Genomic DNA, 18,603 nt, shown 5'->3' with positions numbered 1-18,603 from the left:
TAGACACTTCGTAATTTCAGACTGAACACTTCCACACTCTAAACCTCCCTTTAGCTTTAATCTCCTATTTTTCTCCTTTTCCAACCATTCACCAATCCTTGAAAACTTTCTGTGTTCTCTGGAATTCAGGGTTTGTTAGCAGCAAAATCCCTATATTCTCAATAATCATTATACCTTCTACTCAAAAGGAAATCTGGCTCTTTCCTGATGTCACTGCTTACCTAAGGGCTCTTTTTTCCCTGCCAAAGTCCTAGAGCCACCGGTGGGGTAATTATTTTGCTTCTCACTGCCACTTTCACACCACTCTCTTTCCCTTTATAAAAAATATCCCAGACCTGAAGTCCATGACATCAGATCCTGCCATCCACTATCTCTCATCATTGCTGTACTTTATCTCACACCACAGCCAGTCTTGAGGAAGAGGCTTAATGGCAATTATGTCATTACTCAACAATTTTAGCACCTGACTCACTGCCACTCTCGTCTCAATTTAAAAATAAGCTTAACTGATTCTTTAAACACCCTTTAGTTCCTTGAAATTCCGTCCTTAAATGAACTAGTCTGTCATCTTATCACAGCCACTTATTTCCTAGATCAAGTCCTCTATAATTTCAGTTGCAAGCTTCTCATCCTTTGGCAACCTCTTGATTTGAAGCTCACTCCATCAAGTACTCAGGCACCAATATCCTCTGATTCCCACTAGGCTCTCCAATCAACGGAATCTACCACTATTTCACTGTCCCTTACCCCCTCGATGTTCTCACTCCGCTCCTTACATAGCTTAATTTTCATGGTTACTCATTATAATTATTCCCTTGAATATATCCTCAATTGTCTTACTCCTTTCTCTCAACTTAGTTTTACATCTGGTTGCCAAAATCATAGGCTGGTTTAAATCCAAACTATTGCACCTGCATATATATTGTAAAGTAGCATGCTGACTACTTTCATTTTAATCTTTTGAATATTAAGTAGAACTTTAATTACTGTCAATTACATAAAATGCCTCTATTCTGTTCTCTCACACTTTTTCCAGCAGATTATTTCACACATTCTCCTCTTATCTGCACCACCCCCCCACAAAAAAAAAAAAAAAAAAAAACACCACCCAGTGAATCACTAATCTACTTTCTGTCTCTATGTATTGGCCTATTATGGACATTTCATATAGATGGAATTATACAATCTGAGGCCTTTTGTGTTTGGCTTATTTCACTTAGTATAATGCTTTCAAGGTCTATCTATTTGTACCATGTAGATCATTTCATTAGTTTCTATGGTTGAAAAATATTCCATTGTATGGATATATTACATTTGTTTATCTACTCATCAATTAATGAACATGTGTGTTGTTTCACTTTTGGCCATTATGAATAATGTCATGAGCATTCAAGTACAAGATTCTGTATAAACAAATGTTTGCAATTCTTTTGGTTATATACCTAAAGAGGAATTGTTGACTTATATGGTATCTCTAAGTTTAACTTTTTGAGGAAATGCTAAACTGTTTTCCAATATGTTTACACCATTTCATATTTCTGTCAGCAGTATATGATGGTTACAATTTCTCCATACCTTGACAACACTTGTTATTGTACATCTTTTGATTTATGGTCATCCTAGTGGGTATGAAGTTGGTTTTGATTTGCATTTCCTAATGACTAATGATGATATGATCTTTTCATGTACTTATTTGGCCACTGTATATATTCTTTGGGGAAATATCTATTTAAATCCTTTGCCCATTTTTAAATTGGGTTATTTTGTTATTGAGTTTTAAGTGTTCTTTATATATTCTGGATCCCTTTCCACTTTTGTCAAAAGTCAACTGACCATATATGTGGGTCTATTTCTGGATTCTCTATTTTCATTCATTGATTGACTTGTCTCTCTTTACATGAATACCACACTGTCTCCATTAAAGTAGCTTTATATTAAGTCTTGAAATCAAATAATGTAAGTTCTCCAACTCTGTTTTTTCTCAAAGTTGTTTTGGCTATTTTAGGTCTATTCCATTTCTATATGAACTTTCGCCAACTTTTACAGGAAAGCCTATTGAGATTTTTAAAAATTGAGATTGCATTAAATCTAGAGATCAATTTGAAATCACATCCTAAAAATATTGAGAATTCTGATCTATGAACAAGGTATATATCTTTATATTTATTTATGTGATCTTAATCTCTCTCAGCAGTTTTGTAGTTTTTAATCTACAAGTCATCTTTTTAAAAAATGCTATTAGAAGTAGTTCTGATGTTTTAATTTCATCCAGTTGTTTGTTACTAGTAAAAAAAATATTTTCATGTGATTTTGTGGCCTTGCTAAACATATTTATTTGTTCTTTTAGCTTTTTTTAGTACATTACATAGGATTTTCTACATAGACTATCGTATTGTCTGCCAAAAAATGCTGTTTTATTTAATCCTTGCAATCTGAAAGCTTTTTTTCTTTTTCTTGCCTTGCTGTACTGTCTAGAAACTCTAGTACAGTGTTGAACAGAAATGGTGAGAGTGGACATTCTTGCTTTGTTCCTGATCTTAGGGGAAAGTATTCCGTTTTTCACAATTAAGTATGATGTTAGCTATAGGGTTCTCATAGATGCCCTTTAACAAGTTGAAGAAGTTGCCTTCCAATCCCAGTTTGTTGAGAGTTTTTATAAGGACTGGACTCTGAAGCATAACAACTGTTTTTTTTTTTTTTTTGCATCTACTAGCTGGTGATGTGGTTTTTCTTTTTTAATCTACTAATACAGCAGATTACACTGATTGACATTCCAATGTCAAATCAGTCTTACTTTCTGGGATCAAGTCCATTTAGTCATAATGTAGGATCCTTTTCATATATATTGTTGAATTTGATTTCCTGAAATTTTATTAAATATTTTAACATTTTATGTTTATGAGAAATATTGGTATGGTATTTTCTTTCCTTGTAACATGTTTGGTCTTGATGTTAAGGTGGTCTCATAGAATGAGTTGGAAAGTATTCTCTCCTCTTTGATTTTCTGTAAGAGTTTGTGTAGAATTGGCATTATTTCTTTTTTTAATATTTGACTGAATCCACTAATGAAGGCATCTGGGACTGGTGACTTAAACTAGAAATTCAATTTCTTCAAAGGATACAGGGCTATTTAGCTTATCTCTTTCATTTTGAGTGAGTTTTGTTATTTGTGTCTTTTAAGTAATTTGTTCATTTCATCAAAGTTGTTGAATTTATTGCCAAAAAGCTGTTCATAATATTCTCTAATTTTTCCTTTCAATATTTATAGAATCTATGTGCTTGCCATGACTTATTTTTATGTCACAATTTGTTTTTTAAATCTTTTTTTTCTGATTGGTCTGCCTATAGATTTATCAGTTTTGTTGATCTTCTCAAAAGCTCAGTTTTTGGTTTCATAAGGAAAGCCATGAAAATGTATCATTTTTCTGTTTTTTCATTTAATTGATTTCCATTCTAATCTTAATTATTCCCCTTTTTCTGCTTAATGTGGTTTGAATTTGCTCTTCTTTTTCTAGTTTCCAGGTAGAAGTTGAGGTTATTTACTTGAGACCTTCTTTTGTAATAAATGTATTCAGTGTTATGAATTTACCTCTAATAACTGTTTTAACTGTTTCAGATTATGTACCTTATCATTTCACTTTGTATGGAAACAGAAGTTGTCTAGAGATTATAATATATATGGATTCATGGGAAATGGTGAACTGATTGGCTGGTTGGAGTTCAGAAAAGGAAAGAGTAGAAAACTGAGGACAAGGAATTCTGGGATAGAGGCTTGTTTATGGATAAACCTACGGGGGTGGCACAAATTATCAAGATCTTTGGGTATCACATATTAAACATTCCACCAGAAAGCATTTAACATAGAAGAAGCACTGAACAACCAAGCAGACAGAATAATGTGGCCTGGATCCTTGGCCACACCAATGGCATAATGGGTACATGAATGGAGCAGTCAATGAGAACAGAGATGGAAGCTATGTACAAGCCCCAAAGCATGGGCTCCTAGTTATCAAAGCTGATGTAGCACCTACATTTGCCAACCCCAGAGACAAACATTAAGCCTCTGATGCTGCATTTACACCTTGCAAAGACCAATTAGCTTTTTGGTGGCAAGTTGACTACATTGGTGGCCCAGAAAGGACAAAGAATCATTTGAACTGAATTACACAAACTCGGTGCATGAGTTTGCTTTTCCTGTTTGCAGGAATTGAGCCAGTACCATTATTCAAGGGCTTACAGAGTGACCCACTGACATGAGATTCCATATAATACTACAGTAGAACAAGGTACCCACTTGACAGCAATGGAAGTGCAGCAGAGGGCATATGACCATGAGGTCCACTGGTCCTGTCACATACAGCACCACCCAGAAGCTACTGGCCTGACAGAGCAATGGAATGGTTTACTGAAGGCACAACAGAGGTGTTAGCTTGGAGACTTCCCTAAAAGGGTGAGCTGTCATCCTCCACATGCAGTATTATACTCTAAATCAACAACAATTATTTAGTGTTTTTTCCCATTTGGAAGAGTTACATGAGTCCCAGGGATGAAAGTAGAAATGCTCTTGCTTATCATCACTTCCAGAGGCTCTCTTGGGGAATTTGTGCTTGTTATTTCCACAGCTCAGGGCTTTGTGGATTTAGAGGTCCTGACACTAACAGGAAACACTTGCAAGTGTTGAACTTTAAGTTATGAAGACTACCCAGGCATTTTGGGCTCCTCATGTCAAGGGCAAGTAATGAAGTCACTATCTTGGCAGGGTTAATAGATACTGATCATCAGGAGTCAGAGATGCTGTTACACAATGGAAGTTGGGAGGAATATGTTTGGCACCTAAGTGACCCATTTGGGTATCTCTTGGTATCTACCCACTGCTGAATTTTAACAACAATGGAGAAGTGCAGAAGATATGAGAAGGGGACTTTGAGCAGGGATTCAGACCGCTCAGGGAGGTTAGGGAAATCTGGAATAGATATTAGAGAGAGATGATTGGTATAAATTGTGACCTTGAGACAAACTTCAGTGGTTTAGACTGTTGTCTTACTAACTTTTCTCTTAGAAGTTTCCCCCAAAACTTGCACAAAGAAGTTGATCCACGCAGTGTAAAGGTGGACCACAGTGGATGCTGTGATGTAGCACCAGCTCCCCATTCACATCTGATGATCTTATTCCCCTAGCTGCTGCAAGTGCTGCTGCCTGGCAGCCCTCAGCTGTCGGCTCTCTCTAGGAACTGCTCTCAGAGGAGAGCTGTTTCATCCAAAGTCATTCTTTTTCCTGGAGATAGCCTATATCCAATGATTGGGTGCTGTGAAGGAATAAAGATCTGGGACCCTTGCCCACAGTTGTGACGACTCTGAAGGGCCAACCCACCCAGCCCTGGAGCTACCAATAGAGTTGTCTGAGGAGCTAGTTAAGACTACTTTTTCATTTGCCTAATTCTACTTCCTTTCCTTCCCTCACAGTTGTTAGTAATGAGAGCCCTTCTGACTAAACTTCCTGCAAGATAATTTCCATTTTACAGTCTGTTTGTTTCCTGGATAAACCAACTTGTAACAGGTAGGTAAGTGGTATTTGCTGATGTAGGGAAGAGTGGAGGAGAAACACAACTTGAGTTTTTGACTTTTCAATTTGAGATAAATTTTAAGTATTGCTGCGGCAATCAGTAGATTTAATATGTGCGTCTGGCATTCAGGGTAGAGGCAACAGCTAGAGCTAAAGATTCTGGAATCATTAGTAGAAAGATGGAAAATGAAACCATGAACCTATGTTTAGAGTGGGTACAGATTGGGAAGCAGGCCAAGGGCAGAAACTTAGAGAATAACAACATTTAAATGCAAGGTAGAAAAAGAGTAGTTCACAAATAAAATTGCTGTGTTGCCATAGATAACAGAGGAGAACCAAGAAGGATTGGTTCTTATGGAAGCCAGGAGACAGTTTCAAGAAAGGAGATTTCAAACATATTTGTGTTGTAAAGAGGGAAAATAAGTTTAAAAAATGAGATGTGTCCACTAGACAATTTTATTTAAAAAAAAAAAACATATCACTTTGACTTTGGTGAGATGTATTTGAATGAATTGGGAATCAAACTGCATAGGGATAAGGGCAATGAGTCCCCAACTATGCCCCAGATAGTTCCTGGACTGCCTGAAAACTGAGTCCTTTCTTTAAGTAACCACAGGAAGATGATAGGCAATTTCATAGCATTCCTTGGTCTTATAAATTAAGAACCTACTGGTAAAATTACTAAGAATTACAAAAAAAAGTGGTATTCGTAATCTAAATCAATCAGCATGTTACTGAGGACCCTGAATCAGACAATACTGAACTAACTGGCAATACTGAAAAGATCCTATTTTTGCATGTGCAAACATACATAGTTGGAGTTCTCTCAATTTTCAAGCATGACTTTTAAAAAAAATTGGGTGCCTCATTAGTGTAGTCTTGAATAACTCATTAGAATTTGACTATAATTTTGCAATTTCTAGATTTTTAAACAAGAGGCCTAGAATTTTTGTATTATCTGGACCTTGTGTAACTCTCTTCCCTCATGTCTTACCTTTTTTTGGGCATCCTCTTTACGCTGTTCCAGTCCCGCTGGCCTTCTTGCTATTCAAACATGCCAGGCCCTCTCAGACTACTTCGGGACATTTGCATTAGCTTTTTCCTCTGCTTGAAATTCTCAACTCCTATACCTCCATCTAAACTTCACTCAAATGTCACTTTTGCAGGGACATATGACCACCCTATTTACAAGAGCAAACCTTAACCCCTGCTCACCACTCTGAACTCCCTATCCCCATTAAAAATAAATCCGTTTTATTTTTTTTCTCCATAGCACTTACTACCTTTAAAGACATTTTATTTATTTTGTTTTTTTCCCCTCTGGAATGAAAGAACATGAGGTTAGGATCTTTGGTTTGTTTTCTGATGTCCAGGGCTTAGGAAAATATATGGCTCATAGTAGGTATTCAATAGATATTTGATGAATGAATGAACGTGTATCGTTCTAATAAGAACTAAAGTTCTTTATTCACTGGAAAGTGGGAATAATGGGGTATATGGACTTCAGGAGTTTTTTTTGTTTGTTTTGTATTATGATTTATTTACAAAATTTCACCACATAATAGTAACTTCTATTTTTGCTTCTACTTAAACTGGTCACTGTCTAAAATGTTTCAGATGCAATGAGAAAATGAATGGAATATGAGAAAAAAGGTGTTTCTCTTTGAGGAGAAAGAAAACATAGGTAATAGCCAGACAGGGCACAGGATGAATGGGGGTTTATTTTAAGGATCTAAGGGAGAGAGACTTGAGCATGTTTAAATGCTGATGGAAGAGAGTAAGGCAAAGGATAACTAATGAAATAGGGCATATAAGAGAAAGAGGAGGTTTGAGAACAGAATATTGAAGAACAGCATTAGTTTTGAAAATTTTGAGTCTGAATTAGAAAAATTTTACACGTAAGTAGAGATGTCCAATAGAGAATTGCATAAAGGGCAGGAGTGTGAGAAAAGAGGCATAAAATATAAGATTTTGAAGTTTATAAACAGGAAGTTGAAGCAGTCTCACATTCTACTTACCTGATCTAGGTTTGAAAGACTGTTTGGGTCTTGGCTGAGAGCTTGGTACTGGCCCCTGAGCCTGTCACCTGCTGCAATTTTCCTGAATTTCTTGAGATCCACTACATATAAGGCACTGCAAAAATGAATACTTCTTGAAAGCATATGTTGTTTATGTTTTTCTCCTTCCCCCAGTGATTGTCTACAGTGACGGTATTGATTTAATTGTAGATACCCTTGGTCTAATAATAATTAACTCTTTCATAAATATGTTTCCAATGTCTAATACTGTTTCCAAGGGGTTTAAGATATGTTATAATACTGTTAGGACCCATATTCTAATAGGGTCACCTCAAGTTCTTTCAAGAAATAATGAAATCCATGGCCATATAAAATAGTAACAGCTTTGAAGACAATCTCTTTATTTTGTTATTTGAGAACCCAAGTTTAAATCCTCTGCAGAGGTTACGGTCATATATTCGAGATGCATATCCTGGGTGTGACTCCTAGCTCAGCTATGTACTAGCAGTGTAAGCCTGTTGAAGTTATATAAATGCTCTATGTCTCAGTTTCCTCATATATAAAATGGGGATAAGAATATCTCAAAAGGCTGAATAAAGATTTTATGAGTTAATATACGTAAAGACTTAGATGGGCGGCTGGCATGTAACAGGCACCCTATAATTGGCTGCTGTTACTGTATATATTCTAAGCAAAATGACTATTGTGATTCAATAAAGTATTTAGCTATTAAAAGAGTATGATTTTTTTTTTTTTTTTTTTTTACCTGATATGGTATTTCCTTGTTACAAGATGCGATGCCCAGTATCCTGTTTTCCAGAAACGATACCCATCCATTTCAGTGCGGCTGTCACAAAACGGAGTATACCCGTAAGGAGCACCATCCAAATCCAAATCTCGAAGTTCTTTTAGGTCATGTCTCACAATCTAAATAATTAAAAGAGTTTCTCCGATGAAGACTGTAAGATAATTTTTATCCGAATCTGAAGTCACCCATCACCCTTTCGTGGAAACAGACAACTGCATTTTCTTCACAGTTCTTTCATATACGTGACTTTACTAAATTCCCCCTTTTCCCACTTGTCCTCACAGATGAAAAGAAACCTAAATTTAGGTATCTAGTGATCTTACTCATTAGTGAGAATAGTCTGTTAAATCTATTTTTAAGCAAGGAATTTTGAACTATTTTGGGAAGGGGGTAAATACAGTTTCTCAAGGTTTTAATTAGTAATTCAAAATCTTTTTTTTTTTTTATGGTAAACCTCCACTATTTCATATTGGCAAATAGTAGTCTGAATCACAAAGAAAAGTCTGATTATTCTAAATGGCTTTAATGAAATAATGTTAGTCTGTCTTAGTTTTTTTTTTCTAGTTATTGTTTTTTGGTTTTTAGAGCAGTTGTAAGTTTACAGAAAATCATTCAGAAAGTATCGAGTTCCCATAGATAATCCCCTCACACACACAGTTATCCATATTATTAACATTTTGCTTTTGAGGTACATTTTTTATAACTGACGAAGCAGTATTATTATAATTATATTATTGACTAAAGTCCACGGTTCACATTAGGGTTCACTCTTTGTGTTGTACAGTTCTATGGATTTTTAAAAATTTTTTCTTGTGATAACATATATAACATAAAATTTTCCATTTTACTATTTTCAAGTATACAATTCAGTGGTGTCAACTGCATTCACATTGTTGTGCTATCATCACTACCATTCATTACCAAAGCTTTTCCATCACCCCAAACAGAAGCTCTATACCCATTAAACATTAATGCCACATTCCCTACTTTCTTTCAAACTGGCCCCCGGTAACCTGTATTCTAATTTCTGACTCTATAAATTTGCTTATTCTAATTATATCATATCAATGAGATCATTCAATATTTGTTCTTTTGTGTCTGTTTTATTTCACTCAATATGGTGTCTTCAAGGTTCATAATGTTGCACGCATCAGAACTACATTTCTTTCTACAGCTGAATAATATTCCACTGTATGTCTATATCACATTTTGCTTATCTGTTAATCTGTTGATGGACACTTGGGTTGCTTCGATCTTTTGGCAATTGTGAATAATGCCACTATGAACATCAGTGTGCAAATATCTGTTCAACTCTCCACTTTCAATTCTTTGGGGTATATACCCAGAAATGGGATTGCCAGGTCATATGGTAACTCTGTACTTAACTTTCTGAGGAACTGCCGAACTGTTTTCTACTGAGGTTCCACCATTTTACATTTCTGCCAACAACGAATGAGTGGTTCTATTTCTCCACAATGCTCCAACACTTATTTTCCATTAAAAAAAATAGCAATTCTAGTGTATATGAAGTGGTATCTTTTTTTGTGGTTTTGATTTGCATTCCTCTGACAGCTAATGATGTTGAGCATCTTTTCATGTGCTTACTGGCCATTTGTTTATCTTTTTTGAAGAAATGAGTATTCTTCTTTTGCCCATTTTTTGCCTTAGTTTTTAACAGACACTCTAGCCTGCTGGAAAAATACTAGTGTATATGTTGTGGGGAGAGTAGGAGAAATAAATTTTCTGTTAGTATGTTTGGGAATGCTTGCTTCATGACCTATATTTGCCTATTTTAAGAGTTTTTGTTGCATTGGTTCGTATTTATCAATTTTGAAAAGCATAAAAATAATAACAGTTCAAAATGTAAGTAAAGTCTAATACAGGACTTGAAGATATATTTTTTCCCTAAATATAAATACTAACATAAACTTAATTCATATTAGATTTATATTTACATTTTGCCGTATTTCTTAGAAATTCTATGTGGTTTCCAGACATCTTTTCCGATTAATGACTACAAAGGGAAGAGGAAAGGTTGTAACAATTTTTAGAAGTATAAAGTTTTAGGACTGAGGACCTTAGTTTTCTGCCAAATTTAGGAACTTCTTTTAGGCAGCAGAATGATGAGGATTTGGATGTTAGCTGAATATCAAAGAATGTTGTTGAAGGTAGAAGAATGGAAGGAGAGTTGTGTCTAATTGCTAATTTTTCCAGAGAGAAGAAATAGCTCATCTTTTAATAAATATCAGCTCATTTGAATGGAAACCATGTTTCCATTTTACTAATATTATTATTACTATTATTATTTACAACTAATATTATTAATTTTACTAATATTATTATTTGTTTTATTTTTTAATCCCTCAAATCAGAAAACTACTACTTCAGAGAGAAAACTGCTGTGTCCTAAATAATCAGTGGTACTTGCTGCAATACCCTTGAGTTTTCCATGGAATTCCGAAATTTTGATTTTTAAAAGTACTTTGCTTATATATCAAATCATACCTAATATGCTTATGTAGCACAGCAATGAAGAAGATAATTAACAAAAGCAACTAAATTAAGTTCCTATATTCAGAGAGAAGTATAAAAAAAAAGTTTTGAGTATTACTCAAAACAATAGTTCATCTTATTACCTGGTCAGCATCAACAAAAATGATTTTGTCCACTGCTAGAGGAAACAGGACATCAAGGAAAAGGATTTTGTAACCCCAAATAGTCCTTTGCTTTTCAGTCTGTTGATGAAGCCAACGGGGCCACCTATATTGGACTAGTTCATACTGGAACCCATATTCCTTAGCCATGTGAGGAATTACTTCCTAAAAACACACACACACACACACAAAATCAAACAGTATGTTCAAGAAAGAGACAGCAGTTCATTTTAGAGAAAAATTTAACATTTTAAAAGGTAGAGGTTACTACAAATTGTTACAAACTAATGGGTAAAATGCCTAACTACTACTTCTTATAAACTTATACTTCTGACAAAAATACAAGTATACAAAACTCTACAATTAAATGTCATTTAAAAAATAGTTATACTGCACTAACTAGGCAACTTTATTAACTAAGATGGATGTTCTTTACTTTTGCTATTAATATTCACTTGAGAAAAAGTCTCTGGATCTTGGAACATCAAACAGTTTATGTATATCTTGGTAACAGATGCAAAGATAAAGAAGGTATACAAAGAAACACAATTGAGTTATAAATTGACAAATTAGATTTGCTACATGAGTTTCATGTTTGAGATTTATGACAATTTAATTCAAGGATTAAAAAGACAGTTATTGTGGTGTGAATACTTGATATTTGATTCAGTGTCATCTTACAGGATTAGAAATATCTTATTTCCTGTTTAAACCAGAAGAGTTAATGAAATACACTGTTGGGTTAAGTTTGATCCAAAAGCCTAGAAGTTGAGAAGGAAGATGGTAAAGGAGGGAAAAAAGATAGGTTAGCAATGGTAGAAGTCTCTTTCTCTCCCTCAATTTTCATGTTTAGCCAATTGCTTGTTAGTAATACTAAGTTTAATTTGTTTTCCTGCTCTTGCATGAACAATGTAGACTTAACATACATATATTTAAATGTAAGCATCACCTTTATCTGTGAATTGGAATGTTGAAATTATGTTGTTCTGTTGGGAATTATGATTCTGTTGAGTCATTGTTTTGGTTTCAAAATTTTTTCAAATATTACGAGAAATTTTAAAGACCAACTTTTTTTCATTTTTCAACAACTATGTATTAAAAAATATTCCCTGAGCATGGGCTATGTGCCAGATACTGTTTTAGGCCCTAGGGATATAGCAGTGAACAAAAGATAAAAATTGTGGCCTCACGAGGTTCACATTTTAGAAATGGTAGACAGAAAATAAATGAAATTATCTATAGAAGGTGATGCTATGGAGAAAAATAAAAAGGGAAAGGGAATAGAGTTAAAGATAAAGAGGGACTGTAATTTTATATAGTGTAGTCAGGAAAAGATCACCTACATAGTTACAATTTCAGCAAAGATTTAAAGGAAAAGAGGAGGTGTGCTTTTTTCAATCGGAGGTAAAGGATCTAGGGTGCAAGTAATTTGTGTTTCTATATCTGGGTGCTAGTTATAAAGGTGCTTAGGTTTGTAAAAATTCATGAAGCTGTACACTTGTGATATGTGCACCTTTCTGTATACTTCAATAAAAATAATTTTAAAATGATAAAAACCCTTTGAATGGAAAGAACAAATTACCCAAAGAAGGAGCATCTTAATTCAAATACAGTATTATTTTTTACCTATGCACTGGAGCAAGACTTTTATCCAGACATAGCATTATTTTTCTAGTAAATGAGATAATTTCCTGCTAAATGAGTATTTAAATAGATTGTTTTACCATAGTTTTATATAGTTAGATCCATTTATGCAGTGTTGGGCTAGTAGGATAACATTAAAAAATTTAGTAACAAACTATTATGACTTCTTGTCTATATTGTGGGTTCTTTTTCTTTTCTTTTCTTTTCTTGTCTATTTCCAAATGAGCACAGGAAGATGCATTGGTGATGGTGGAAGTCAGAAGGGCTGGTATATAAAGGTTAATCACCTGAGCTTTGAGGTGAATGCCTAGGTTCAAATCTCAGCTATTTTCCTAATTGGCTATTTGATCTCAGGCTTGTACTTAAAGGATTAACCTTGCCCAAAGAGAGGTTTGGTTCTTTGCCCCCAGCTCTTGGGAGATAACCTCTACCAGTGGAATGTCCTGCCTGATAAGAGTGTTTTTGTTTGTTTGCTTGTTTACCTAGAGGCTTTCGGCCATGATAACACTGTGATTTATGGTAGGTGTCTTGGCCCACATGGTATCAGCTTGACTTTTGGAGGAGCTGGAGATTAAGGTCTACCAGGCTGGTCATCAGCCACGTCTATGTGAACAGCTCCCAATAAAAACTCTGGAGACCAAGGCTCAGGTGAGCTGCCCTGATTGGGAATTCCTTCCTCACTGGTGGTTTTGGGGAACTCCCAAACTATGCAGGCCAGTTTATTTCTGAGTCTTGGCTTTCTAGAATAGTACTTACAACATGAGATTGTTGTTTAGAACAACTGAATAATATATGTAATGTACCTGGAAATATTAATAGAAGTGTGGCAGGCTATTTTTACTTCTACTTTTACCAGTCTTCCCGTCTGGAAAAAGAGGACTCCTTTGAACTGCTGTTGAATGGGACCCTAGTTTTCATGGAATCTGATTAGTTTGTAGTGAGAATAGGAAGAACTAGGATACACTTTGCAGGGGAATGTGGGGCTCAGTCATGGGTAACAGATGTTGGCCATAAGAAAATTTACCTAATACAAAATGTCTCTGACCACAGTGTCAGACTACCAAACCAAATCAAGGCATTTCCTAAAGATAAAATAAATTTTTCTCAGTACCATTAAATTATTTTCTATGGTACAGTTTTCGTATTTTTTTAATACTACTGCTCCTGCCCATCTTTGTAAAATATGGAGACTTCAATTCTTTATATTGATAATTTGTATAAATTTCTCTTTCCCAAATTTCACTCAATTATTCATTATTAAATCATGAAAACCCACTAAGCATTCTGATTTCCATTTTACTTAAAAATAACCTGTGTCTCTTGTTGTCCTATTCCCCTAAACTCTTCTTTAAATGAAAACTGCAGAGAATTGGTCTTAAATTAGAGTTAAAAAAATATTAAATACCAAAGTTTTAAAATTTATTAAAAATAGTCATTTGAGTTAATATACATTTGAAAAGGCTCACTCTTGAAAAGAGAAATGTTATATGCACTTCACTGATATAAAGAATTAACTATTCAAATATTAATTATTTTATAAGAATAAAAAGATCAATGTACTTACTATAAATGTTGGTGAGAGATAATTTTTTAGAAACCAGAATTTCACTGGTGTTTTGGTGTTACGTAAAACAGAAAGCATCATAATTCTGTATTAAAGAACATTAAACACATATGACAACATTAACAGGAGTTCAAACTACCTTACTCTTAAGGCTTTTAAATATCTGAGAGTATTAACTAGAAGTTTTTCATTATGAATTATGGAGTAACCATGTAAAATATCCTCACATGTTTTAGTTGATCACCAAGTATGTAATGTGTAAGTATGGATATATATAAAGTTTATCCTCATTATGCAGGGATTCCATATTTGCTAATTCATCTACTTGCTAAAATTTGTAACCCTAAAGTCAACACTTATAGCACTTTTGTGGTCATTTGTGGACATGCATAAAAGCAGTTAAAAATGTGAGTTGCCTGATGTGCATATTATCAGCTGATGTGCATATTTCCAGCAGAGACACTCTGCCTTCTTGTTTCCAAAATCATACTGCAAACAAGTGGTCTTCTTTTGGTGGTCTTAGTGCCACCTTTTTATTGTTAATGTCACTGTTTAAAATGCCCCCACCCCCAACATAGTGCTGAAATGCTGTCCAGTACGCCCAAGCATAAAAAAGGCTGTGATGTACCTTATGGAGAAAATACATGTTCAACTTTGTTCAGGTATGAGTTACAGTGCTGTGAGCTATTTACAGAAACATATTGATTGGTTGATGAAAAGGTAACCAGAGGCTTCCAGTATGTACTTGCTAATTCAGTATTCACAGCAATTTTTAAAATTATAACTACCACAAATAATGAGAATCAACTATTTGATATAGACTACATTGACTGGTTTTTACTTGTTCCAGTTGACAAAGAGAGAATATAGTCTGGAATAGCCTTATTTAGCTGAATTAGTCAAATCCTGGTTCTATTACTGTGTGATTAATATTAGGTCCACAAAACTTGAAAAGTTAAATGATCTATCTATACTGATAGATTTACTAGGCAGTTCATTATCCTAGACTTCCGAATGGAGAGGATAAAAATATATCTAAACTTCCATTTAAAAATATTAACACTACCAATATTTTTGAGGCTTTCTCTGTGATCCTTCTATATACTGTTAAAAATAGCTCTTTGTAGTTTGCAAATATGATTTTCTCCTTTTCAAACCCTCCACCCCCCCCATTTTTTATAAAACAAGATACTTCTTCACTAAAAAGGGAAACTTTACTATAAACTTTTCCCATATATTATCTTGTTACTGTAAATATATATTCTAGCCCTAAAGAAAACCAGTATTCCAAATAAAACTCGTAAGATCTCACAGAACTTAAAAAACCTACCTCACAATTTTGAGGGGAAAAAAAAAAAAGCAAGGTGTAGAGCATGTACATTCATTATCACTATTTGGGTAAACAGAGTTGAGAATAAGAAATACACATATTTGCTTGTATATGCACAACATATCTCTGGCAGGATATAAAATAATATTGGTTTCCTATGGGAAAGAGAACTGGGTACCAAGGAAACAGAGGTGAGAGTTTTTCTTTCTGTATACTCCTTTATTCTTTTTGAACTTTGAACAATGTAAATGTATTACTCTTTCAAAACATTAAATAAAAAATACACTTACCTCAAAAAGCGTTCATATAAATGCCCAGAAGCAACTGAAAAAATGTTTAGAATGTCTGTTTCCTTTTTGTGTTCTTTATGCAACCTTATTGTGAAACTTGGAATAAATAAAGGAGAAATTGAATTTCTTAATAAACATTTGCAAACTTTACACACACAAATGAAATTTATAAATAATAAAAATACAAATGTCTCTCAAAATGAAGTTATTAAACTATAAACAAACTTTTATTCTAACAATTATGAACTATTAATATTAAAAACGTGTTAATAAATACTTTATGTTTTCATAGTTTTGTCTGTTTATAATATGAAATGCAAATACATCTCTGTATTGACAAGGTATTATTTTTACACCTTTGTGAGGTGTCCAACGTTGCTTTGAGAACAAAGAATTAGTTATGGTATATCATGGCTATACCTAATGTACTGAAACTTCAAACAAGCCAATAATGCACGAAGAAACACAATGCAGATACACAAAATGTGTAACTATGGCACAGCAAAAATTTCATATGTAGTAATAAGGTCGGTAATGTGGCTCCCTCAAAAGCTAAAAAGTTATATAAAAGGTGACTATAATTTGGAGATCCTCTGACCAGGTATATTCTCCACTCCATGTGGGTGCCTGAGATCTTTGTACTTGCATGTGTTTCCAAAGGAACAAAGGAAGCACTGGGGAGGTATGTCTACTCACTGGTTTTTATCACTAAAGATTAATCTGGAGCCCATTTGTCATTTTCACTACTTTTTGGCTATGGCTTATCTCACATACAAAAATGACTGAATCTTTAATTTGGGGTATTTATAATGCATATTTTATTGTTCTTTTTCTTCTTACTTTAAAAATGTACATACCCAGTCTTTTCACTTTATGTATTTAGTTACCTTCACCTGGAATGTATGCTCCTCTATCTTCAACTTTTGAAATCCTGTCCATCCTTTCAAACATATCTTAGTGACATGCTTCTTCAAGGAATCTTTCCTGAGATTCGTCTTAAATAGATAAAATCTTTTTCTCCTTTAGTTTGTACAGAACTGTATTTTCAGCTGTCTTATAGCTCTCATTTCCTATCTTGTGTTATTAAAATTTAGGTATTCATCTTATTCTTCCTAGAGGAGAGGATCTGTTTTACCTAAAATTTTACCATCTGCAGTCCTTCCACATAATAGACTCTCAATGGGTCTATCGTTATGTGTTAAAATATTAATTATTACCTTTTAATGGAATCCCACATTCCTCTCTTTTTTTCATCTTTATCACTAAGGATATCTTCCTTAATTTTGTCTGGCTTTTTTTGCACCTGGATAGCATGATAAAGAAAAATTATAGAATTTGGCTGCTTTGAATAATATGCGGCATGGTTAGAAAGTGAAACATACTACAATCTAAAATAGGTGTAGTTAATGACAGGCAATACCTTAACACTGTTGTGGACACAATCTGGTCACCTACTATCAATTCAACCTCTTGTTTTCAGTTCTTCTGGTGGTTACCTTCATTTGCTAAATAATGTGATGATACTCATTTTTATTGATTTATCAATGTTAAGTATTATCTATTAGTATTTCTAAAGTCATAGAGTTTCTCCATTATTTTTTGCAATGGGAGATGAGGTTTTAGTTTACTTATCACCACTCCCCCTTCACCTATTTGTCTGGAAGTTTGGTTAGTAATACTTTAATCTTTAGTTCGCCTATTGAGAATTTTTGTAATTTTAAATAATTAAAAAATCTCTATGTTTATTTCACCTTCAATAATTTCTCTTGTATACTCAGTTTATTCAGTAAGGATACTAATACCTTTACTTTTTCCCTCTACCTCCAAACTTATATTAGCTAAACCTTCACTAAACCTTCATAGCAGTCTAAATATGAATTAACATTAACATTTAGTTTGGTAAGTATATTACTACTACATAATGTAATATGATACACTTTGTTATAATGTTGATTCTACAACTTGAAAACCAGGAAACAATATTTATATTATTATGTCCACATAAGTACTATTTATTGAAGGGTCAGAAAGGGTGTTAAAATTATATTTCCTTATTTACAGTTACGACATGACCACTGTGCCACTCAAAGGATTCTTCTGCTAGTTCAAACGGATTTTCCCTTCTAACATTTTGCCAATGGAGAAATTTTTTTTTTTGGAATTTGATTTTTTAAATGTTTTCTTGTGGGGATATTTATATATGTATGTGTGTGTATATACACACACATACAGATAGGTATACACACATATATTCTTTACCATATACCTAACATTTTCCAGCTTATTTCTCATGTTATCTAATTGTCTAGAATTCCTGTCTTCTTCTTGAAGATGTTTTCTTGGAGTTTGACTACTAACTTCCTGTTTCTTTCTAGGCCTTCTTTTCACTGGCTTTTCAGATTAGTTTCAGCATTTCTTGAAACATCTATCTTCCTCTTTCTTGGTCTTTATCTTCATTGTGCTTGAAAAATCTTCAGGAAGGGGTGTGAGAAATAATTTTCTGTATCTTTGCACTTCGGAAAATAACTATTTTGCCTTCACATTTGATTAAGAGTTTGGCTACTTACAGAAATAAGTAATTTTCCTCCAAACCATGAAGGCTATGTTTTGCTGCCTTTTAACATCCATTTTGAGAATGAAAACTCTGATGTCTGTCTTAGTGTTATTCTGTTGCAGTGACCTGCCTTTTCTCTTTGGTACTTATTAGTATTTTATGTGGTTCTTTTTCACTCA

The 18,603-nt window shown here is 34.0% G+C and overlaps 1 protein-coding gene across 1 annotated transcript in view; it reads right to left on the bottom strand.

Annotated features, from left to right (window-relative positions):
* Nucleotides 1-18,603, bottom strand: part of UGGT2 (UDP-glucose glycoprotein glucosyltransferase 2) — a 319,097-nt gene that overhangs the window by 25,804 nt on the left and 274,690 nt on the right. The window contains exons 31-36 of the mRNA XM_037799694.1: nucleotides 17,088-17,173; nucleotides 15,871-15,966; nucleotides 14,251-14,335; nucleotides 11,025-11,207; nucleotides 8,347-8,507; nucleotides 7,581-7,695 (exon numbers count right to left, since the gene is read on the bottom strand). Coding sequence (XP_037655622.1) covers nucleotides 7,581-7,695; nucleotides 8,347-8,507; nucleotides 11,025-11,207; nucleotides 14,251-14,335; nucleotides 15,871-15,966; nucleotides 17,088-17,173 — 726 coding nt within the window. The remainder of the gene's footprint in view (nucleotides 1-7,580; nucleotides 7,696-8,346; nucleotides 8,508-11,024; nucleotides 11,208-14,250; nucleotides 14,336-15,870; nucleotides 15,967-17,087; nucleotides 17,174-18,603) is intronic.

Source organism: Choloepus didactylus, chromosome 12 (genome assembly GCF_015220235.1).
Source record: "Choloepus didactylus isolate mChoDid1 chromosome 12, mChoDid1.pri, whole genome shotgun sequence".
NCBI classification, from domain to species: Eukaryota; Metazoa; Chordata; class Mammalia; order Pilosa; family Megalonychidae; genus Choloepus; species Choloepus didactylus.
Note: the sequence above shows the minus strand (reverse complement) of the source record. Positions and strands in the feature narration are given on the sequence as shown.